Source organism: Eptesicus fuscus, chromosome 19, assembly GCF_027574615.1.
Source record: "Eptesicus fuscus isolate TK198812 chromosome 19, DD_ASM_mEF_20220401, whole genome shotgun sequence".
Classification (NCBI taxonomy): domain Eukaryota; kingdom Metazoa; phylum Chordata; class Mammalia; order Chiroptera; family Vespertilionidae; genus Eptesicus; species Eptesicus fuscus.
The window spans coordinates 53,251,549-53,274,017 of NC_072491.1; the positions used below are offsets into that span (position 1 = coordinate 53,251,549).

Genomic DNA, 22,469 nt, shown 5'->3' on the forward strand with positions numbered 1-22,469 from the left:
CTGAGAAGCGAGGAAACACCCTGAGGAAAGGACTTGGGCTCCTTGCGCCTGGACGCCAGCCAGGGTGCGAGCGCCCCCTCCTGGGACCGAAGGCAGAGGCCTAGGGCGACCGCTCGGATGACGTCCTCTCGGGTCAGTGACCAACGGTGTTTGCTAAACCACAGCTCCGCTTAGACAGGGGACGCTGGGGACCGGAGTTCCTGTAGAGGGCGGGGCTTCGCGCGGAGGGCGGGACTTCCTGCGGAGGCGGGGCGTCGCTGCACTCAGATACTGTGCTCAGAAACAAGAGCCCTGTGGGCGGGGCTATGTCAGGGGCGGGAGCCTGCTCAAGGGCGGAACTACGTTCAGTACGTTCGGTGGGCGGGGCTTTGTGTGGGTACTACCAACCTCGGTGAGTGGGGGCTACGTTCTGTGGGCGGGGCTTGCCTCGCGTTCTGGCCGAGTCACCAATAGACCTTCGCTTTGTGGGCGGGGCTCTGCTCGGTGGGCGGAACCGCGGTCTAGGAGAGGAAGTTTAATTGGCTGCCTCCCGGAACTTCCTGGATCCTGCGCGTGCCTGTGGCGTCACCGGAGCTGGAGTAGCGAGCAGCAACGCGAGGGTGTGAGAGGTCGGCCTGGTGAGAGGTTGGTGGGGCGTTTGGGGCTGGGGCAGGGCTGGCGGGCCTCGCGCCGCTGTGGCCGGACCGGGGCTGGCGGGCCTCGCGCCGCTGTGGCCGGACCGGGTCCGCCGCCCGTCTCCGACCGCTGGGCCTCAGGCCTGGGCCGGGGCCAGTTTCTGGGTTTGTCTGGCGTCATGGTTTCCACGCGGTTGTCAGGGGTATTCCCTGTCCCCCCAACTAGGCTCTTACCTTCCCCATGAGCCTGCCTGTGACGGCCTGTGTGTTTCAGGTGTATGTCGTTCTGTGCCACCTGGACATGGAAGTAATTGATGAATGAGTGCTAGAGTGGTTGGAGTTTGGTTACTATTGGATTTTAGGTCACTGAACTTGGGGAAACATGTGTATTTTCTTTTTCTTCTATAATAAAGTCTTTTCTGTAGTGTTGTTAATTTGAAAAAACATTCAGACCTGTAAAGAATTATTGTGAGTTTTTGAGCCAAACTCGACAGTTGCCGGGAAGCAGAATCTCGATGGATTGAGATGATGCTCCGGAGAATGGCGGGTTACATCTATGTTTATACATTACAATCAAAGGAAGGACGTAGGTGGGTTACATGAAATCCATTGGTGATGGACTAGAGAGGCGGGAGAAAGCAAAGCGGGGAAACCCCTGGGATTGGATAAAAAGTACAATGATGGACACATACTTAGGTGGGTGCAGGAACAATTAACATGATAATGAAGAAATTTGTGGTCTCTGTCCTGGCACCTGCACATTAGCTTGTGCCCCAAGGGGTCCAGAGAAAGGGAAGTTACAAGTTACCCAGACATTTTAAGGGTGTGTTATCCTAGATGCAAAAAGACAGATAGGCTCAGTTAAGGTAAAGGTTGACCTCGTCAGTGAAGATACCAGCCTAGGACGGAACTACCCACCATAACTGCTTAAGTATTAACTACTCTTGGGGTGGAAAGGGTGGCTGTTACGTAGTTGGGGACTTGGAGGATGTAAACTTCAGTCGAGAGATACAATGTGAGCAAAGGGAAGGAAGCAGGAATGTGCAGGTGTCTTCAGAGAACAATGTGCAGCGGTGGGTGCCTGGGAGGTGGAGGAGAGTGACAGATGTGTCTGGGTCCCGGGTCCCAGCAGCTGCCACAGAGGACATTGCTTCTTGTGCCCTCACAGGTTTTTTGCATTAGCATGTTCATTTCATAGACTCTTCAGGGTAGAGTTGGGTGCACATGGCTTGTGACAGGGGCGGACAGTCTTTCTGTAAAGGGCCAGATAGTAAATACTTTAGGCTTTGTGGACCACAGTTATAGCAGGAAAGCACCTGTAAGACAATACATAGTTGAATGGACATAGCTCTGTTCTAATAAAACTTTATTTACAAAGAAGGTGTCTGACCTGATTTGGCCTGTCAGGGCCAGCCTGACAGGTGAACCGGGCTGAGGTAGGGAGGTGGGAATTGAGAAAAGAAAGGACAGCGGGGTCGGGAGGAGTCTTCAGGTGGTCGTCGACCGACTGCAGCCGTCGAGCTACTGCAGCTCGCTTTATTAACCGCGTAATGCCTTTTATACACAACTACTGAATAGGAGGTCAACAAAGAGGAATGTACTCTCTGTTCTTCTTAATCTCTAAGAGAAGTCAGGAGGCCAAGTTCTCAGTAAATATTTACAGACTTTTGATAAGCTATGAAAGGTCTCTCTATTCTGCTCATCTGCTGACAATAGGAATGTGCCATCAAAATAAGTTAGATCGAAACAAGTCAGGGGACACTGTGTCAGCTTACACCTGGTCTCCAACCTTGGCCCATGGGTATTGTTTGCCCAAGCCCATGATCTAACCAAATCTAGGGACTAGCAGTAACCCAGAAAATATTACATCATGCTTTTGTATTGCATTTTCATTTATACAGGGTCGGGCAAAAGTAGTTGTATGGAAAGTAATACAATAATCTATGATAATAAAAGGGTGATATGCTAATTAGACCGGATGTCATTCCAGAAGTCTTTCCTGATGAAGCTGGGGATGGAGGGAAACTGTGCTTGTCCCAGGTGCCGGCCGGTGGCCAGAGCAAAGCCCGGGTCCTGGGTGCCACAGGGAAGCCAGTGCTGGTAGCCGGGGGGAAAGAAGGGCTACCCTTGCATGAATTTTCATGCATCAGGCCTCTAGTCCTATATAATAAAAGCCTAATATGCTAAGTGTCTGGTTGGCCATCCAACTAATTAAAGCGTAATATGCTAATGATATGCTAAGGCTGCTTAACCACTTGCTATGACATACACTGATCACCAGGGGGCAGGTGCTCCAACAGGTAGGTTAGCTGGCTGCTGGGGTCTGGCCAATCGGGACTGAGCGAGATGGGCCAGACAGGCCCTGGAGCCCTCCCGTGGTCCCCCCCCCCCCCAGCTGGCCAACCTCCCGCGACCCTCCTCGGCCTGATTGTGCACTGGTGGGGTCCCTTAGCCTGGCCTGTGCCCTCGTGCAATCCTGGACCCCTCAGGGATGTCAGAGAGCCGGTTTCAGCCCAATCCCACAGGCCAGGCTGAGGGACCCCACTGGTGCACGAATTTGTGCACTGGCCCTCTAGTTAATCTTATATAATAAAACCCTAATATGCAAATCGATTGAACGGCGGAACTACCAGTCGCTATGACACCCACTGACCACCAGGGGACAGATGCTCAATGCAGGAGGTGCCTCCTGGTGGTCAGTGCACTTCAGAAGCCAGGCTCACGGCTGGCGAGCGCAGCGGCAGTGGAGGGAGCCTCTCCCACCTCTGCTGCAGGCAGGCGGTAAGGAGTGAGGGGTCCTGGACTGCAAGAGCCCCGGACTGTGAGAGGGATGTCTAACTGCCGGTTTAGGCCCAATCCCCTTGGGCTTAAGCTGGCAGGCGGACATCCCCCGAAGGGTCCCAGATTGCAAAAGGGTGTAGGCTGGGCTGAGGGACATACACCCTCCCCCACAACAGTGCATGAGTTTCGTGCACTGGGCCTCTAGTAAATAATAATACAAGAACAAACTTCCACGTACTCACAACTGTAAGCCTACGTTTTCCCCCTCTGGACAGGAGTGGCCATATGCCACCACTAGCTCTGCGTGGCATTCCCTGATTACTTCTGCTGTGACAGTGGGCACATTAACTTCCCTTTGAATGGGGATAAATAGTACCTTCCACAAAGTGTTGTGAGGAGGAAATTAATCAAAGTACACAAAACGAAGGCATAGTGCTTGTACACATAGTAAAAGCTCAGTAAGTCTTAACTATTATATTTTAAAAATTGTTCCTCACGTGCATTGTTAAAGAGATTGGAGAGATGTGTCTAAGGTAGAACTTATAGGCTTAGTTTGTGTTCAGCTATAGAACAAAGAATATCTGAAGTTTCAAGGCAAGAGCCATCTACAGTGAGGTGACCTGACAGATGTGAAAGTAATTTAAGGGAGGCGGGAGTAGGAAGTACAGGATTAAGTTCTGATTTTGAGGATGGGCACACAGGAGAGGACATGGGAATAAAAAGAAGGAAAGAGTCTGTCCTAGGATATGGCACCAGAGTGGTACAGTAGCATGTGGACCAGCAGGGTGGGTAGTGATGGTTAACGTGGTGGGCTGCTGCAGGAAGCTGAAAAAGCACCTGTGTTGATATTAATGTTGATTCAACCAGCAGAAGTGAATGTGGCGCCTCCTGTGGGCCAGGTGCTGTAAATGCAGAAAAGAATTAGATACCTACTCTGCACTCCTAATAGCAGGAAATATAAAGGCGGCTGAAGACATGGAAATAATTTAATACATGCAGCAACTTAAAGAATAACCAGCATTAAGGTGGAATTTCTTAGGTTTAATTGGTACCTGCACTCTAAAAACTTAAATTGATTTACAGTCATAAATGTGGACAGCTTAATTGAGCTCCTTTTCTCTCTTTTCTAGACAATGGCCAAGAACAAATGGAAAGGGCAGAAGCCCAGGAGTGTGTTCCACATAGCCAGCCAGAAAAACTTCAAGGGGAAAAGTAAAGCAAAACCCGTTACCACGAATCTTAAGAAGGTGAGCATTAAGCACCCAGCTTCCTTGTTTACAAGCAAAGCATGAAGGCAGAGCTAACGAGAAACCAAATGCTTTTATTTAAAACAGGTTCATAGCCTTCCCTACAAGGGCAGAAGGATTTTAAACATTTGTTTAAAAAAATCCAAATGTACAAAACGAAAAAAATTAACTGCAAACCATTGAGACTCCCAAGTAGCAGTTTGATAGCTTTATCGGATCTCAGAAATCCCCGTGTCAGAACAGGTCCTTCTCTCTGACCTCAGGCATATTCAAGAACCTGTCAAGTGAGAATACCATACTGTGTTCCTTAAAATGCAAAATGTGAAAAGTTTATCTTTTTTGTTTTTTCTTATATTTGGGAAATAGGAAATTTATTCATCAGGATATATATAGCAGAGTGAGTCCTGCAGAAAATGTTTTCAAGTTGAAGTAGTATGTGGCATCAGCTCTCTGGGACTTAGTAAATATCATGATAGCACACAGAAATGGAACATTTTATTTTTCAGTTTTCATGAACTAGTTGAGGTCAGCTTTTGATCAAGTGACTTTATGATTTTGGAAATGCTATAAAGGAAATAAGGCCGGTGATATGACGGGTTTGGAGTGACAATTTCACATGGAATCGTCTTCAGTTGACAGGGGCCCAGACCTGAGTGAGAAGGAGCTAGTGATGCACAGAGCGCGGAGGCGCCGGGAGCAGCGTGTCCCGGGCAGAGAGCTGCCACGGCCCAGGTGGGGCTCCCTCAGGTGGGAGCCCCGGAGCCTCCTGTGCTGGAGGAAGTGTCCCAGAGGGAGGCGTGTGGGTTGGCAGCCTGGTCATGTCGTTTTCTCAGAAAATAGCCTGACTTACCAGAGGGCGGTGGCGGCCAGGCACCGTGCAGTGGTCAGAAGTTTGTGGCCATGGATTTAAAATGAAGCCACTCACCCGGCTACGAGTTTCTAGGGCTTTGGTTTTAGGCTCAGCAGTCTGATCAGTGAGTGTAACTGGCTTGCGGGCAAGTATGACATGGGAGAGACGTGGAAAGGAAAGTGCAGTGGTTGAGGAAATAATGGTCTTGGGTCTGTGCTGGCTGAGGGAGTGCAGGAACGGAATAATGGCCGCGGAGGCTGCAGTGAGGTGTGAGAACCCTGACTAAACGGCATGTGGACAGGTGAGGACCGGCAGACGAGGCCACAGCGTTAGGTGGTTGGTGACGCCCCAGGCAGTGACGCCGGGCCTGGAGCGTAGTGAGCCTGCCCCTGTACCTCCCCCGAGGCTGGACGTCCTTCGTGGAGCAGGTAGTCCTGGTGTTGGCAGGTGACAGCGGGAGGGCGGGGCCAGCGTGTGCCAGGGCATAAGGTTTACAGGAAGAATAGGACCTCCGCCCCACCGTTCACATTCAAGAGGGGGCTGCCCGATGGCTGGGCCAGAACGTGAGGGAGGCTGAGGCCGTTAGCAGGACGGGAGCATGGGATGCGGGCTCCCGCCTCATTGGCGAGAGTTACAGCTGGGCCATCTGGTCCACGCACTGGCCTGCTTACCCAGGTGAAGTCAGATAGCGGGTGTTCCACATACTTGTCCTTCTTAAAAAACGAACCTTTTGTCCAACATTGCCCAATAAGACCGAGAGTTTTAGTGTGAAGCTTGCCCAGAAACTGGTACAATTGTCTTATTAAGAATTTAGGTTTAACAAGGTTAAATGAAGGTTGAGTATATTTTATCCTTAAGGGTTATGAGGTCATGGATTAATGTTCTTTTTCTTTTTTAAAAAGATAAACATTGTGAATGCTGAAAAAGTTAAAAGAATGAATGAAGCTTTTGTGGACATACAGAAGGAGCTTGCGCACTTCTCTCAAGGCCTTTCCCTTGAGCCTCTGCAGAAACAGCTGGTGCGTAGAGCATTTCCTTTTAGTAAACTGGAGGCTAGTAAATTAACCCCAAATTTCACAGCCTGTAAGTCGAATGTGGTCTGTAAGTACTCGGCTCTCTGGTGTACGTGGTGTGCTGTATGTGTAGCACATGCATGAACACTGTGAACATGAGAAGTTACCATGCGTCCAAAGGCGGGAGTGGAAATGGAGTTGGGCACTAGCGGACGGTCATTTGTGCACTCCTGTTACCTATGCTCACACGGAACGCTTCCCTCCCTCCCCCAGGCTCTTCAGCCCAGTCCGGAAAGCAGACCCGTGAATGTTGACGAAGCTACGAGATTAATGGCTCAGTTGTAATGCACCTGGTGATGCATCAGATTCCCCCAAAGACCAATAAATTAAATGCTCTATACAACTTTATTTTTAAAAATCTTGTTAATGTACAGGCATTGGCACATTTTAAAAACAAACTACATAAACAGCCCTCTCCTATAATCCAGGAAAGTGGAATGTCAGGAGTCAGCAAACGTGGTGAACTTAAAGTGCTAGAACGAAGGCACTTCACAAACTCTTCATGGGAAGTGACCGCAGCCTCTCGGACACCTTCACCTCATACGTGGCAGTGACTGTCAGGATTGGAGCGCAGAAATATGGACAGTTTCATGGCAGTAAAAGCGGAACACAAATACTAGTAAGTGACCAGCCCTTGGCCATTTCGGTTTTTGATGACCTTTAACCTTCTTCTAACTTCCCTCTCATAAGAGTAAAACAGGAGTTAGAATTGGAAGGAAGTTCAAGTCCCAGAATGCAGTCACTCTAGGGGCTTCGGAGCCGTTTCCACAGTTGACGTTTTGAGAAGTCAGAGAGCAAGAGTTAGGGAAGAAGACGTCAGAATCAGCGACCTAAACAGGTGTTACTTCATGATAAATACTCAGGTTATTAGCACGTCTACAAGGTTTCAATTAGAGGTAGATAACTGTCCCAGGTTTCCAAGGAGTCTAATAATTTAGTATCTGGACATCAAACAGGTCACACACTCCTTCACTGTCATCTAAATTAAAGTTGTAGTCGTCCGCGGGGGTGGGGGAGAGCCGCAGGAGAGGAAACACTGCAAGCAAAGCACAGGTTCAAGGTTAATGCAGCTTCACACACTCCAAAGGCCCATCCGTTAAATTACCATTTCTATGTAGAAAAGCAATGATCAAGTTAATGACTTGTGTTTACTGTGCATGGGCTATAGGTATAAGCTTGAGAAATGGGTTGTTGAGTCTGACAGACTTCAGTTTAGATGATGACATGGCTATGGTCAGGAGCAGTGTGGTGGCTTCATGTTGGCGTATGGGTGACTGACAGCTTTACTGGCCTTAGCCAGATTCTTGTGGAGTGAAAGGACTTGTGTGCCAGCGCCTGGGTACAGTGATGGAGAACCTATGACACGCGTGTCAGCACTGACACGCATAGCCATTTCTGATGACACGCGGCCGCATGCCGAGGATGAAACATTTGCGACTAGAGTCTTGGAGTCAGTTTTTTCCTCAAAGTGACACACTACCCGAGTTATGCTCAGTTTTTTGGCGAAGTTTGACACACCAAGCTCAAAAGGTTGCCCATCACTGGCCTAGGAAGGCTACTCAGTGCAGGCTGGTGGCCCCTGAGGAGAGTCCCCTTGAGAAGCAGGCACAGACCGACGGGGCCAGACTTCCAGGATCTACTCACCAGTGTTACTGAAGGAGAGTTTTCACAACTTGCCACAAGGCACTAAGTACTTAATCAATCCTGTGCCCCTGGAAGTTCCAGGGAAGCAGTTCGGCCTGAGGGAGGCAGTACAACTTTAAGCTGCTTACCGTCAGAAGACATCAGCTCATCAATGATATCTCCAGTAACAGACCCTGCGGGAAGAGAAACGTGATCGCGCTGTCACATCTGCAGTGGGGGCAGCTGGCTCTCCCTGGGCACAGCACATTAAACACGGGAGTCCGCATCAGCCCCGCGACTCAGTCCCCGCGAAGGACGAGAACGCATGGAACGATGTGTCCATTCGCACCTACACGTTTCACTTGTAAATTTCTAAACTCAAATAGCCCCAAAGCCGCCGCCTCCTCCCACAGCGGACTCCTGGGCTTTAGCCAGTAAAGCGCCATCACTTTCCGTTCCACACGCAGATGGGACTTATTTTGTCTAAACGGTATTTCTTGCGTGTTCGTTCTTTCTCTCATGCACCCACTGCCATCACCCTCGTGTGGCCTAAATGTTCTCACAGCTGCACAACGGCCCTGCCCTCTGCTTCCCAGGCGTCTCCTCCCAGTCACGACCTGGCACTCAGTGTGGTGTGGTCCTCCACGGCCACCTCCCGGTCACAGAACGTCACTGGCTGTCCGCTAGTCCTCAGTCTGTCAGCCCTCTTCAACCCGGCCCCCTGAGCTACCTTTCTTACTACTTCCTGATACAAAACCTCCTACAGAAACTAACCGCTCAGACTTGAATGATTGGTGAAGCCGGTGGACTGGGTCTGAGCTGAACCTTACAGAGCTTGCCTGCTTTCTTCCCATTGGGTTATACTCGGAGGACAGGCATCCCCACACCGGATGGTAGAAATACAGGGACCACAGGATGGAGGGGGCAGGACACGACCCTGAGGCGCTGTGTGTGTGGTCAGACCTTTCTTCACAGCCTCACCAGGCCCCACCGAGAGCAACCTGGGCGCAGACTCCCGCCCTGTCCTGAGACACGTCCCGAAGGTACAAATGGGACCAGCTTGAATGACCTGCAGCACTGCGGCTAGACGGGCGTGACCGCCATCCCTGAGCCAGTCCGCATTCCAGACACAGGCACCGCAGTGAGCACCGAGGACAAGGGGTCTCTGCGCTCCACAGCCCGACTCGGCAAAGGCAGCCAGGGGCGGCAGTAACCTGTCCCGAGTGCCCAGAGATCACCTTACAAAGCAAACCTCAGATAAGAGCCGACGTGCACATGGCAGCAGGGGCGCGATGGAATCCTAAAGAAAACTGCACTTGAGACCGTTAAACATCGCTGAGCGTGCAGAGCTCCATACAGTTTCAGCCACACCGCACCCACCCACTGTATGTTTCTGGATATACAATCAGACCGTGTGTGTAAAACATATCTTCAGAAACAAATCCATAATAACGTATTAAAATACTGATACGATACACACATAATTATAACCATAGTAAGTATAAATAGTGTAAAAAGACAGGATGTCTCCATAAACCTGTCCCGGCGCTGGACACAGGCACTGCCTCACTTTGCTGATGAAGCTAATAAGCTTCCTGTTTCCCTCCTGCATCAGGTGACGGTCACTGGGCCACAGGCACATTGAGAAACGCTCCCCTTCCTAAGACAGGCTCTGGGCCCACCTGAAGCCGAGTCTGTGGCCGGGACGTGCTCGAGGCCAGGGGTCCTCTCGGAGGCGGGCGGCCCCGGGGGGCTCGGCGGGGTGGGGCTGGGCTTGTGCGTAGTCCGGGGAGTTGAAGGCCGAGAGGGGGGCTGCGTGAGGTCGTCCGGTGGGGGAACAGGGAAAACCACAGGCTGAGACGAACTGGACTCTTTATTTATCAGCAGCACGTGGATGGGGCCCGAGTGACTCTTTAGGTTGATCTGGTACTTCTTCTGTCCATTCTGACCCTTTGAAGTTGTTGGGTGTAAACAAATTGAAAATGAGATAAAGCTACTAGGGAGTAACTAAATCCACACAACAGAACAGAGGCAGTCGGTCAAGACACTGAGTGGAGACCACGAGCAGGACAGGGAATGGAGGCTCTAAGCCCCCTGCCCCTTAAAGCAAGCTTTTCTCAAAAAACCGAGTTCCAAAAACTCAGTTGTAGACTTCTGGCACACTTCCCTTTTGACGTCATGGTTGCTCACATTCTGTGTGGACTCCCTCCCGGGCGTGGGCCCTAGCACACGGCCCCCCGCTGCCGTCCATCTCCGGCAGCAAGCACACCCCGGACGTCTCCTACAGAGGCGGGTGCAACGTCCCTGCATCTCCAAGTCACCCCGATCCCGAGGCTGCAGAGTCCATTATGTGAACACTACATCGGAGCCCTAGGGTGGCGGGGCGGGCCGTGGTGACAGCGGCCGCCTTTGTCTGCCCCTTCTCTGGGTGCTGCAGCTTTCAGGTGAGTTTTAGAACTCGGATCCCAAACTAAACTCGTGAAACTTGGACGTAGCAAAGAGTTAATACATATATGACTCAATGAGCCAGACGTGTTAAAATGACCCAATTTAAAACAATGTGTTATTGTTGATATTTCAATTGAACTTCTTCCACAGACAGGACTGGTACATGGGTTGCAGATACAGCCAAACTGATGCTTTGAGATTACTGACTATATCATGACTCATTAAATCTAATTTAAAAAAATAAAATGCTACATAATTCATTCAGTCGTGTCTCCAATTTGACCAAAGTACTGAAGACATCCAGATTCAGTATCAAGACGCTGGCCCTGACGCCCGAGAGCTCACAGTGAGCTCGTGCGCGGAGGCCGAGCCAGGAGGCCGCTCCGACCAGCCACACCTACCATCTCCGGAAGAGGGACCTCCAGCTGAGTGCCAGCAGGTGCTTGGATGGCCAACAGTGTGTCACCTGTCAGGAAACAGACGTTTCGATGTTAGGAAATGGAGTGGCAAGTGGGTGGGCCCTGGAGACAGAGGCTTGGGTTCGAATCCCAGGCTTGGGCGTGGCTTTGCTTCTTCCTCTGTAGAGCAGGGACTAACCCTACAGGGTTGTGCTGAGGAGAACGGAGGTCACAGATGTAGGAGATCTCAGGTCAGGACAACACGCAGCCTCAGATCTATCTCTCATGAACAAGCTCAGCTCCAGTGAATCTTGTTGAATCTGAGACGCTGACAGCTTTTTAACATCAACTAAATCTCACTGTTTACTTGAAATAGCTAAGATACTGTAATGATCGGGACAGCAGAGACGGTGCGACACACTGAACTCTGGAGCGTGAGTGAGCTCACTTGTGAAGCCCAATCCTGCCCTCTCTGTGGAAGACTAAGCCTCCGGGTGGTGGCCACGTCCAGCGACAGCCACACCCGCCTGCAGTCAGTTGACAGGCTGTCCTCGTTACAGGCATGATTACCGAGACGTGTGTGCACAGCCCCACCCTGGTCACTGTTCATCGCTCATGTGGTCATTTCCAGAGTCACACGAGGTGGGTGGGCGGGAAGCGGGTTTTCCTCATAAGAGCACATCCTGCTTCCCCTGCGCTGTGCCCACACGCTCGCTGCAGTTTCACGGACAGAGCAATGAGCACCGAGTTCAAGCTGGCCCCTGACTGCGCCTGTCATTTAGCCCCACTCTGACGGAGCTGCCCCTCCCGCCCAGTTTACCGCCAGCAATGCAGACAGCGACGGGAGCGGGATAGTGGTCACTGTCACGGAACAGAACGTGAGCGGCTGCGAGCCCAGCGCACTGCAGCGAGACGGGAGCCCACTCCTGACCCTGGCCCGGGGAAGCCCGGATTCCGAGTCTGCAGCAGCGGTCGATCAGAGGCGGCACCAACTCACCGTGGAAGCAATTGCAGATGTCCTCGTGAGTCACGTAGGAAAACGTACGTCGCAGGAGTTAAGGAACACGTTTGCGTCAAGCTCTAGGCATTTCCATTAACGAACCAGAGGCCTAAACAAACAACGTGAGCGAGTGCTGGCGGGGCTGCCGCAGTCAGAGGAGAAAAGCCGAAGTCTCAGCCTGCAGAAGCAGAGACCACCAGCAAAAGCGCCCGGAGGGCCCGGCTGCTCTGGGTTCTTGGCCGGCGGACCCTTGGGACAGACAGAAACCTCCTCCTCCGGAGCCGGGCGCTGGGGCGCTGGCGGCGAAGCGGATGCCACAGCCACAGAGTCCTCCACACCCACAACCTTCCTGGGCCGCAGTTTGGGTCCTGGGAGCAGCTGGAACCTTGGAAAGCCGCGCAGCAAAGTCCAAGGTCAGCCAGTTCAATGGGTTTGGAATCTTGGGGCTCCACAGGGCACAGCTTGAAACCCCAAGTTCTCGCACTGAAGGAGCTCTGACCAACAGAGAAAGTGACACGTGAGCTCATGGACCTGTGCCCCCAGGACGAGATGACAGGAGCCTCCCTGACCTCAGGTAGGTCAAAGTTCATGAGGCACGAGGCTGATGCAGGGGAAATGTCCCAGAGAGCAAAGGGGCGCTCGCATATCCAGGCACCACAGACATGCGAGGGGACAGTGACGCGGAAACGTGGGAGGGTACCCCTCTTCTTTCTAACCTGGCAGATGCGCCAGCCTGGGACCCACCCTCTGGGAGGCTCCCCCGCTGAGTCAGCATCAGGGGAAAGGATCCCGGGCTGTCCAACCCACACGAACTTCTCAAAGCTCTGAGCGCTGCTGGATGTTCACCGTCCAGAGCACGGAACACAGGGGTGGGGCCACAAAATCATCTGGTCTGGCTCTGCCAAGGCATTAGGGGCGAGTTAATTAAACATGGGACCAAATACAGCAGGCCGATTGTTAAGGTGATAAATCTGTATGGCCCAAGAATGACGTTATAAATATCCAACTGGCCCTTGGCAGGAAAAAGGCTCCCCACCCGATTTACAATAACCTACGCACTTCACAATGGTGTCTACAATTCACAGAGCCCGGGCACTCGGCCTGTGTATCACAGTCTAGCAACGGGTAGACGGAAAGGAGACGAAATTTCTTTTCTCAATGAGACACAGGAATGATGGTACCAGACAGACTATGTAACTTAAAAAGGCAAAATTTTTAAATTGTTAGAAACATAAAATTGAAATGTTACATTTACGTCCTGAACTTAAATCTCATCACAGTGAACAAAGCACCCGACTCCCGGCTGGGAGAATGTCAGGCAGCACCCCCTCCCCAGCTGGACCTGCCCCTGTACCTCCCCCTCCCCCTCCCCAGCTGGACCTGCCCCTGTGCCTCCCCCTCCCCCTCCCCAGCTGGACCTGTCCCTGTGCCTCCCCCTCCCCCTCCCCCTCCCAGCTGGACCTGCCTCTGTACCTCCCCCTCCCCCTCCCCAGCTGGACCTGCCCCTGTGCCTCCCCCTCCCAGCTGGACCTGCCTCTGTACCTCCCCCTCCCCCTCTCAGCTGGACCTGCCCCTGTACCTCCCCCTCCCCCTCCCAGCTGGACCTGCCTCTGTACCTCCCCCTCCCCCTCTCAGCTGGACCTGCCCCTGTACCTCCCCCTCCCCCTCCCAGCTGGACCTGCCTCTGTACCTCCCCCTCCCCCTCAGCTGGACCTGCCCCTGTACCTCCCCCTCCCCCTCCCAGCTGGACCTGCCTCTGTACCTCCCCCTCCCCAGCTGGACCTGCCCCTGTGCCTCCCCCTCCCCAGCTGGACCTGCCCCTGTACCTCCCCCTCCCCCTCCCCAGCTGGACCTGCCCCTGTACCTCCCCCTCCCAGCTGGACCTGCCTCTGTACCTCCCCCTCCCCCTCTCAGCTGGACCTGCCCCTGTACCTTCACCTCCCCCTCCCCAGCTGGACCTGTCCCTGTACCTTCACCTCCCCCTCCCCAGCTGGACCTGCCCCTGTACCTCCACCTCCCCCTCCCCAGCTGGACCTGCCCTGTACCTCCCCCTCCCCAGCTGGACCTGTCCCTGTGCCTCTCCCTCCCCAGCTGGATGTGATGTGCAACCATGGAAAAGGATATCTGCTGTTGATGGTGTCATCCATCACATTTCGGATGCTCTGCTGCAGCCACGACTTCTGCTGATCCAGTTCCCTTTCCTTCAGGTCCAGGTCCTCAACCTCGGCTCTGAGGTCTCGCAGTCTCTCCAGGACTTCCTTAGTGTTGCAGCCAGCGCCCACACCTCTACACACAGGGAGCATGGACACGCGTGTCAGAGCCAGGCCAACTACAGCACCTGCTTTTTACAGCACGAACACCGAAGGAGCAATATGCTGAAGACAAAATCTTTACACTCTTATAAAAATAAAGGATTAAAAAATTTAATTACAACGCCTCAGAACATGATTGCTTAGAATATTTCTTGGCAAGAACAGTGAAATTTCAAAATTTCCCAGCATGTTTTACCGTGATCACCTGGAACGTCAGGCTGGTGTCAGATACACCAAAAAGATGTCACAGCCAAACTGTCAACTTGGACATCTCAGATGTAGACTGAGATACAGGTAAAATGAATGATAACCTTTACATATTTTGGTGGGATTTTGACCAAAATAAAAAATAGAGGTCAAAGGGGACAAATTTGCAAAACAGAATACATTTGTCACAAACATACAACCAGATCACAGTTAAGAGACAACGTGCATTTCGATCAACTATTATTTATAAGGCGCACGTTCCCACACGTAAGACGTCGTTCCTGCTCTCAAGGCGTCTGTATTAATTAATCAGCCGACAGACACTTGGGCGGAGAGGGATTAGTGGCCTAGCAGTGTGCGGGGTGCCGTGCGGGGCTTGGGGGAGAACGTATGATGTGAGTTTGTAAGAGTGTAAATTAACCCGCAGAGAGCAAGGGCCTAACCCAGCAGCCACATTCGGGGCCGGGCACAGAAGCCCCAGCGGCGGCCGTGCGCACAGCGGGCTCTGCCGCTCCGGAGGAGCCGGTCTCGGGCGGAGCCCTGCCTCTCGACTTACTTCCACTGGATGCTGTTTTTTGACTTTTTCTCAATCAGGTCGATCCCTTCCAAGACGTTGGTGATATCATAAATTCTTCTTTTCTGCCTCACAGCCAAAGTATCTGCAGCCTGTTTACAAAGGGGGCGGGGGCAATGGAATCAATTACAATTCATATTTTAGAGCTGGCGATTAAGTGCACAGCTCGGAGCCCAGGGCCAGCTCGTAGCCGGCGGCCGGGAACAGTGGCTGGGGTTCAAGCAGCTCTCCCACCCGGAGGCCAGCGGACACGACTCCATGGAAAGTCGGCAGATGCTGAAACGGCAAGAAAATGGAGAGGTGGCGGCACAAAGCCGGTGGGACGAAAGAACAGTGACAACACCTCGTGGCACCTCCTGGGCTAACCCCCGGACGGCAAATTGCTGACCGGCCACGTCCTGCCTCATTTCCCAGTTTGTAAACAGTCTTGACTAAAGACAGCTTCAATTCTTTTTTGAAACTTTGAAAAATTGTATCTCGGTAATTTAAAACATATTCAGTCCACTTACTTGGGGCGAATTCTAAAGGCCACACATGGCGAAACCTGGCGCACTGTGAGCACTTCTGAAACAGTGACCCCCACACCCAGCACATCACCCGCCCGCTCCGGCCCGGGCCGCGACCCAGTCCCGGCGGGGCGCTCACTCGCCGCCACAGGTCAACAAAAACGGCCACTCACATTTCTGTTTGTTCCCTAAGAGAACGAGTGGAAACTAAGGAACGGGACCCACGGCTCTTTTTCAAGTGGATTCGGCAACAGCCTGCGGAACGGGGCGCAGTCTCGATTCCTGCAGCCGCGAGACACCGTGTCCTCGCCACGTGGCCAGCACTACCCAGACCGCACAGCGCATGTGCCGCCCTCAGGCATCACTGCCTCCCTGGTCCCGTATAAAAGCTCCTACTGAACCCATACTTTTTATAAACCTAAATTTGTTTTTTTAAATATATTTTATTTTTATAGAGAGGAAGAGAGAGGTATAGAGTTAGAAACATCCATCAGCTGCCTCCTGCACGCCCCCTTCTGGGATGTGCCCGCAACCAAGGTACATGCCCTTGACGGGAATCGAACCTGGGACCCGTCAGTCCGCAGGCCGACGCTCTATCCACTGGGCCAAGCCAGTCAGGGCAAAACCCATAATTTTGCCAGCTGGACCGCCTCCCTCGGGAGCAAGTGTGACCGACAGCTCCCCTCACTGGCATCTGGAACCCGTAGGGCAGCGCTGGTTCCAAGAACCCAAGTGCTGGGCCACCACAAGGTGGGCGGCTCCTGCCCACCGCTCGGGTCCTCCAGCCAGGGGCATGTGCAGACGGGCTGCCTGCAGCGTCTGAGGAGTGGCAGGCTACTGTCCTGAGGGGCAGAGGCCCCTGCAGATGTAACTGGAGCTGTGGGCGCATCACATTTCTCACTTTCCTCGGACGAGGCCCTTGAGAGGGAACCCAGGGCCCCAGGCGGCTGGGTCCTCCAAGCAGGTGCCCAGACAGCAGCGCTCTCCCCCCCCGCCCCCCCAGCTCACGGCTAGAACACCAGGGTGGTCACCGGAAAGCGACCACAGAGCTGTCCTTGGTCCTTAGGCAAAGAGCCATCAGGTCTCCCTTTTAGCTCAATTTTTGAAGTTTCCTACGACTTCACAACTTCCACATTTAGCCCTTGATTTCCAAAACTCAACATCATTTCCTTCGCTTTACACCCATGAGCGTACGCACAGCCGACAAGCAGAGCCCGCGCGGACAGGACCTGCAGGAGGCTTCGCGTGGGCAGCCACGTCAGCCCTGCAGTCAGGCCGCAGTGGGCACTCCCCGGGTCCGCGGCCGAGCAGGGAACCAAGGGCAGCCGGCCCTAGAGCCGGAGGAGGAGGGGGAGGGGTGCAGGAAGGCAAGGGGAGAGTAGAAAGGGTCACCAGGTCGGACCACGGCCACCGGACCCTCGAGAGGGCTTCGCAGGACCACTGCGGACCAGTCACGGCTGTCTGGGCAGTGACGGCCTCAGAGCCTCCGTGGAGAAGAGACCAGGAAGGGGGTGGAACGCTGGGCAGCAACTGTAGGAACTGTGAGGTCTCTCCAGAGGTACCACGGCAGACAGGCAGGCATCTCCTTGTGGTGGCTTTATTTTCTCTCCGGTGGGGTGCACTGAAGGGGGAGGGGGCCCGTGGCTGAGAGAAGAGGGGCAGTGTGAATGCTCCGGGAGCAGCAGCAGAGCTGGACCCCGCACTCCTCCAGCCCCGGAGACCGGCCTTGGGGCCCAGGGGCGCCCAGGGCAGGGCGGGCATGCCCTCCCCCGCGTACTGCAGCGGCCGGGTGGACAGTCCCGGGCATCAGGGCCGCTGACAAGCCTGCGCCGGGACCGGCCTGTCTGGCCTGACGGAAGCACCTCATTGCACCACACCCGCTCCACGGCCCAGGAGAGCACACAGCACACAGGCCTCAGAGGAGGAGAGCCCCTCCAAACACTGGGTCCCCTTCTAACCGTCACCCATGGGAGCGCGGTGATGCCCAGGCGGAACGCCATTCCAGCCAGGGGCCCCGGGGGGAGGTGCTGACAACGAACCAGGAGGCGAGTCCCGCACGGCCTGCACCTGCGCGGTGACCGGGCTGCCCGGCGTCCCACCCGCTTCCCTGGCGCTGCGCTCCCAGTGTGAGCTCTGGAGGGCGGGCCCCAGGCAGCTGTTGCTCAGGATTAGCTGCAGCTCGTCTGCCCAGGAGCATTTTGAGGGCACACGAGGCTCTGAACGTGAAACAGGAACTAGGAAGCACCTGTCCCTCAGGCCCTCCTCTGCAGAGCAGGTCGCTGCTCTCTTCCGGGACCAGCTGTCAGGACGTATTCAGTGTTTGGGCTGCTAAGCATCCAAACCCACAAACGCACAGGCCATACTACCTATGGCCAATTCCTTACACACACACACACACACACACACACACACACACACACACACGCACACACACGCAGTGAAGGGCCGGAAAGTAAGGTGGGAGGAACCTGAGCGGCTCAGCAGGACTGCCCAGGACATATTTTAATGAGAATTTTTCAAAACCTTCAACCGTGCCCCACAACGTGCTGTCGCTGTCAGGCTTTTAGCTAATTTCAAACACGGTGAGATTATGGCAGAGAACCTTTTAGAGCCGGTACAGGACCTGCGACACATCTTTCCCAGGCATGACCTAGTCAGCACGCAGCTGCGTTGTAAAGCGGTTACCATTCTGTTTCACAGGACACAGATTCGGAAAGCGAGTGGGTACTCAGGTGCCCATTGGCATTAATTATATATTCGTGACACACATTTGTGGCAAAACATTTTGAAATGTTCCTAAAAGACTTAAGTAAACGGGTGTGCAGTCAAAGGTCCAAGCTACCTACCCCCTGCAGCAGTCCCGGCACCAGACCCACCGGCACTTCCACCCGAGGGCCCACACGGTCTGACCAAGCAGGAAGGTCTTCATCTCCATGACATATTTATGGAAAATAATAAACGCTAACAAAAAGTGGCCTGCGTGTCTAAGGCTTGGGACCGTGGCTGACGTTGTAGAATGAGGTTTAAGAAATAAACAGTCCCACGGGAAACAGGGATGACGCGGGCTGTGCGAGGGCTCTCAGTGGGACTGCAGGGGGCACCGGGTCCCGCGGGAATGAAAAGCCGAGGGACCCCCTTCCTTCCGCAGCGGCCCGAGCGGCTCGGCCTCTCCAGGGCCGGTCAGCCCTGGCCCCGGGCTCCCCAGAGACACCGCGGTGCTTCGACATGTGTACGCTTCCAGTCTGTTCCAGTTTTTAGCTTTTGATCTTTAATAAACTGCATAAGCTTTTACAATGGAGCTTCACGTCTGATGCTTTACTTGAAAGTGCATCGCTAAGAGGCAGCACTGTGTCCCTGTCCTTCAGGGGTGTATGTCCGGGTTAGGAAAGAGACGGCATGCTGGTGGTCTTGGGTATTTCCTGGCATCCAGACATGCGAATGTGAAGGTTGATATAATTTTTCATATTCATGATACTCACAAAAATTGTTTCTTGAACTGCTTCTTAAAAAATATCAAGTGTATATCTCAAAAGTATCAATAACTTATGGTGAAATGGGCCATCCAAGGTAAGAATATAAGAAAAAAATGATTTTATAATTTCAAAATACATCAAATTACAGATGTATTGTCAAAAACGTAATGATAAAAAACAAAAAGGAAAAGAAAACGCGTGTGGAATTTCCCCGGGAGCAGGAGAGTGAGCAGCAGCAGCAGAGCTGGACCCCGCATTCCTCCAGCCCCGAGACCGGCCCTGGTGCCCAGGGCGGCATGCCCTCCCGCGCGCACTGCAGCGGCCGGATGGACAGTCCCGGCATCAGGGCCGCTGACAAGCCTGCACGGGATGTGACATCACTAATGACGTTTTTCTGTGGTGCACAGTAAGAAACATCATTGGAAAGACTTCAATGTAGATTTTTTTAGATATAGATTTTACACATCATATATATGTAAATGAATGAAAAGTGTATGTAAATAAACGATACGTTTTTTCCCAGATATATGTAAAAAAGAATGATACTCAAACTGTTCTCTGGGTATAAAAATCATTAACGTAGTAAGACAATGGCATTGCAGAAACCTCTAACCTTTTGGGAAACTGTGACTGAATATTAAACCCTCCTGCTCACTGCCCCCCCCCCCCCATCAATTTCAGGAAACAGGAGGAAGCCAAGCACCCCAGGGCGGGGGGCCTTCCAAGTCAGCCCTTGGAGTTCAGTTTTCTCTGGGAAACCCCGAACTTGCGTCATTCTTTTTATTCAAGTCCAAGGCTACAGGTGCATTTCTAGGTTTTCAACCGCAGCCTGCAAGCTGGGCGCGGCAGCACCCTCCCGACTGCCTGGGAAGAAGGCATGTCAGTTCCTGAGCACGTCAGGAGGAGCTGTCCGGCCATAAGGCGCTTCAGGGCGGGGAGGACCCTCCCACAGCACTGGCGGCCACCGGGCCCCGTCACAGCCGCCCCCCCCCCCCCACCCGGGAAGCCGGGCCTGCAGACACCCCGCCCCGGCACCCGCAGGTCCCAGGGAGCCGGGATGCAGTCCGGGGAGCGTCCTGGGCCGGGCGCGGGGACCCCGCTGGGGCGGCCGGGCTCAGGACAGGCGCCGGCGCGTCCGCAGTGACGGCCGGGACGTGGCGCCGCTGGCGCTTACAGCCCGGTTCGCGCCGAGACGGGGCTCGGGGCTGTCCCCTTGGTCCCTGGCGCTGCCACCGGACAAACCCTGGCTGGGCGGTCAGGGCAGGTGCGTGACCCCGGCCTCCGCCCACCGGGTCCCGGGAAGGCCCTGAGCTGGAGCCCAAGGCAGGCACGCCCCACGCACGGGCGACTAGGGAGGGACTGAGGTGCCCTCCTGGCGACCCCGCGAGCCCAGCTCCGAGGTCGGCGTCGCGGGCCGCACCGAGTCGCTCACCGCAAGCCCCGCCCACGCAGGCCGGGCACTCGCTCCGCAGCGGAGGGCGGGCGGAGGGCTCTGGCTGGAACCGGACACCACGGGGCGGCGCGGCCCATGGAAACCGCCGGGTCCCAACAGCACGGGCCGCGGGGCGGCCCTTTGTGGAGAGCGGGTCGGGCTGCGGCCACGCGGCGGGTCGGGTGTAGGGCCATCTTCCTTCCCCACCCCCGACGCCACCCCCACCCCCGACGCCACCCCCACCCCCGACGCCACACCCCCACCCCGCCCCCGCGTCCCGCCCCCGCGTCCCGCCCCCGCGTCCCGCCCCCGCGTCCCGCCCCTAGCCCCGCCCCCGTGCCTTTTCCCCTCCCCCCGCCCCCAGTCCCTGCGCCCCGGCCCCGAGCCCCTTCCCCGCCCCCGCGGCGCGCTCACCGCCTTGAGGTCCAGCACGCCGTCCTGCGCCTCCTGCAGCAGCGACACGAACTTGGCCGTGAGCAGCCCCAGGCTCTTCTCGTGCCGGCTGCTCCCGCCCGCCGGGCCCCCGAGCTGCGACGGCGGCGCGGGGGAGGCGGGGGGCGCCCACTGACCCTGGGCCTGGCCCTGCGGCGCCGACTGCCCCGAGCTCGCGGGCTCGGCCGCCGCCATCCCCGAGTGCGCCCCGCCGACGCCGAGTTTAAATGGCCGGAAGTGACGCCAGTCGCTGTTGCCAGGCGACGCGCTGGCGGTGGGCGGGGCGGAGGAGGAAGCGGGGCCGGGAAGGGGCGGGACCGAGAGCAGGGGCGGAGCCAGCGTCCCGCCCACCGGCCTGGCCCGCACCCGCGCCCCATAGGGCGGCCTCACCCGGCCACGTGGGTTATTTCCGCACTATGGGAGCCCATTGACCTGCATGTCCATTTTTGTGCCAGTAACATACTCTTAAGTTACTGGGTTTTCTAGTGTTTTGCAATCAGAAATATGCATTTCCCAACTTTGTTTTCCTTTTTCAATATGGTTTTAGCTACTCTAGGTCCCTTGAATTTATGAATTTTGGGGTCATCTTAGAAACTTCTGCAAACAGGCTAACTGGGGTTTTGATAGGGGTGCACTAGATCGGTAAATAAGTTTGGGGAGAATGACCATCTCAATATTGTCTCCCGATCTATGAATATCTTATTTCAACAATGATTTGTACTTGTCAGACTATAAGATTAACACTTCTTTTGTTAAATTTAACCTAACAAGTTTGTTCTTTTGGATGTCGTTGCCAATGGAATCTTCCATTTTAAATCACTTTGAGACACTGTTGACATGTAAAACATTTATTCAACCTAATGAGTGGGGATAAGCATAGGCCATAAAATTATCACTGTCAAGACCATAAACATAGTAATCAACTCCCAAGGTTCCCTCCCACCCATTATTGCTAGTATGCCCTTGCTTCCATTCCTGATTGTAGTAACTTGAGTCTTGCTGGCTCTTCAGACTCCTGGTTAAGGCTGCCAGCCTGCCCTCCCAGGGGACTGATGGAGCTGGGCGGAGGGGACACCTATGTTCTTGGCCACAGCCATCCACTATGGAATCCCCGTCAGGCTGAGTGGAAGGTACTGGGAGATGGCCATGGCTCAGGGCCTCAGGCTTTTCTGTTGACAGGTTTAGTAAATGTTTTTCAATAAATGTCTTCACTTGCTGTATGCTCTTAGGACAGTTTTCAGAGACTTTAAATGTTCATATTATTTTGCTGGGAAACAGGTCCACAGAGTTCTTCATGCTCAATTTCAGAAGTGGAACCTGTTCTGTTGACATTTTAACTATGACTACAATATGAATTTTAATGTATCACTCTTCAGGTATTGACTAAACTTGATAAAATAAGCTACAATATATTGTATTTCCTCCAACTTCATGCTATTTTCTCACACATATCCATATATGCTATAAATCAAACAAGTGTTAAAACTGCCTTACATAAT

The 22,469-nt window shown here is 53.9% G+C and overlaps 2 protein-coding genes across 7 annotated transcripts; one reads left to right on the forward strand and one right to left on the reverse strand.

The window, feature by feature from the left end:
* The first annotated feature begins 517 nt into the window (after window positions 1–517).
* RBIS (ribosomal biogenesis factor) lies at window positions 518–6,908 on the forward strand. Of its 5 annotated transcripts, none has more exons than XM_054708341.1 (4): window positions 518–608; window positions 4,526–4,642; window positions 6,395–6,511; window positions 6,779–6,908. In XM_054708341.1, exons 2-4 carry the CDS (start codon window positions 4,529–4,531, stop codon window positions 6,848–6,850), a joined length of 303 nt encoding a protein of 100 aa, XP_054564316.1. In that variant the 5' UTR covers window positions 518–608; window positions 4,526–4,528; the 3' UTR covers window positions 6,851–6,908. The 5 variants fall into 5 exon arrangements, with proteins under 5 accessions (XP_054564316.1, XP_008158594.2, XP_027993361.2 ...); XM_008160372.3 differs by having other exon boundaries at window positions 519–624; XM_028137560.2 differs by having other exon boundaries at window positions 519–617.
* Window positions 6,897–21,193, reverse strand: E2F5 (E2F transcription factor 5). Of its 2 annotated transcripts, XM_054708338.1 has the most exons (8): window positions 20,953–21,193; window positions 15,110–15,219; window positions 14,159–14,320; window positions 12,032–12,075; window positions 11,038–11,102; window positions 9,871–10,138; window positions 8,338–8,382; window positions 6,897–7,601 (listed from the first exon to the last, which is right to left on the reverse strand). In XM_054708338.1, the coding sequence occupies exons 1-8, from the start codon at window positions 21,163–21,165 to the stop codon at window positions 7,492–7,494; spliced, it is 1,017 nt and encodes a 338-aa protein (XP_054564313.1). In that variant the 5' UTR covers window positions 21,166–21,193; the 3' UTR covers window positions 6,897–7,491. The 2 variants fall into 2 exon arrangements, with proteins under 2 accessions (XP_054564313.1, XP_054564315.1); XM_054708340.1 differs by lacking the exons at window positions 6,897–7,601; window positions 8,338–8,382 and adding an exon at window positions 8,395–8,537.
* Between the last annotated feature and the right edge of the window lie 1,276 nt (window positions 21,194–22,469).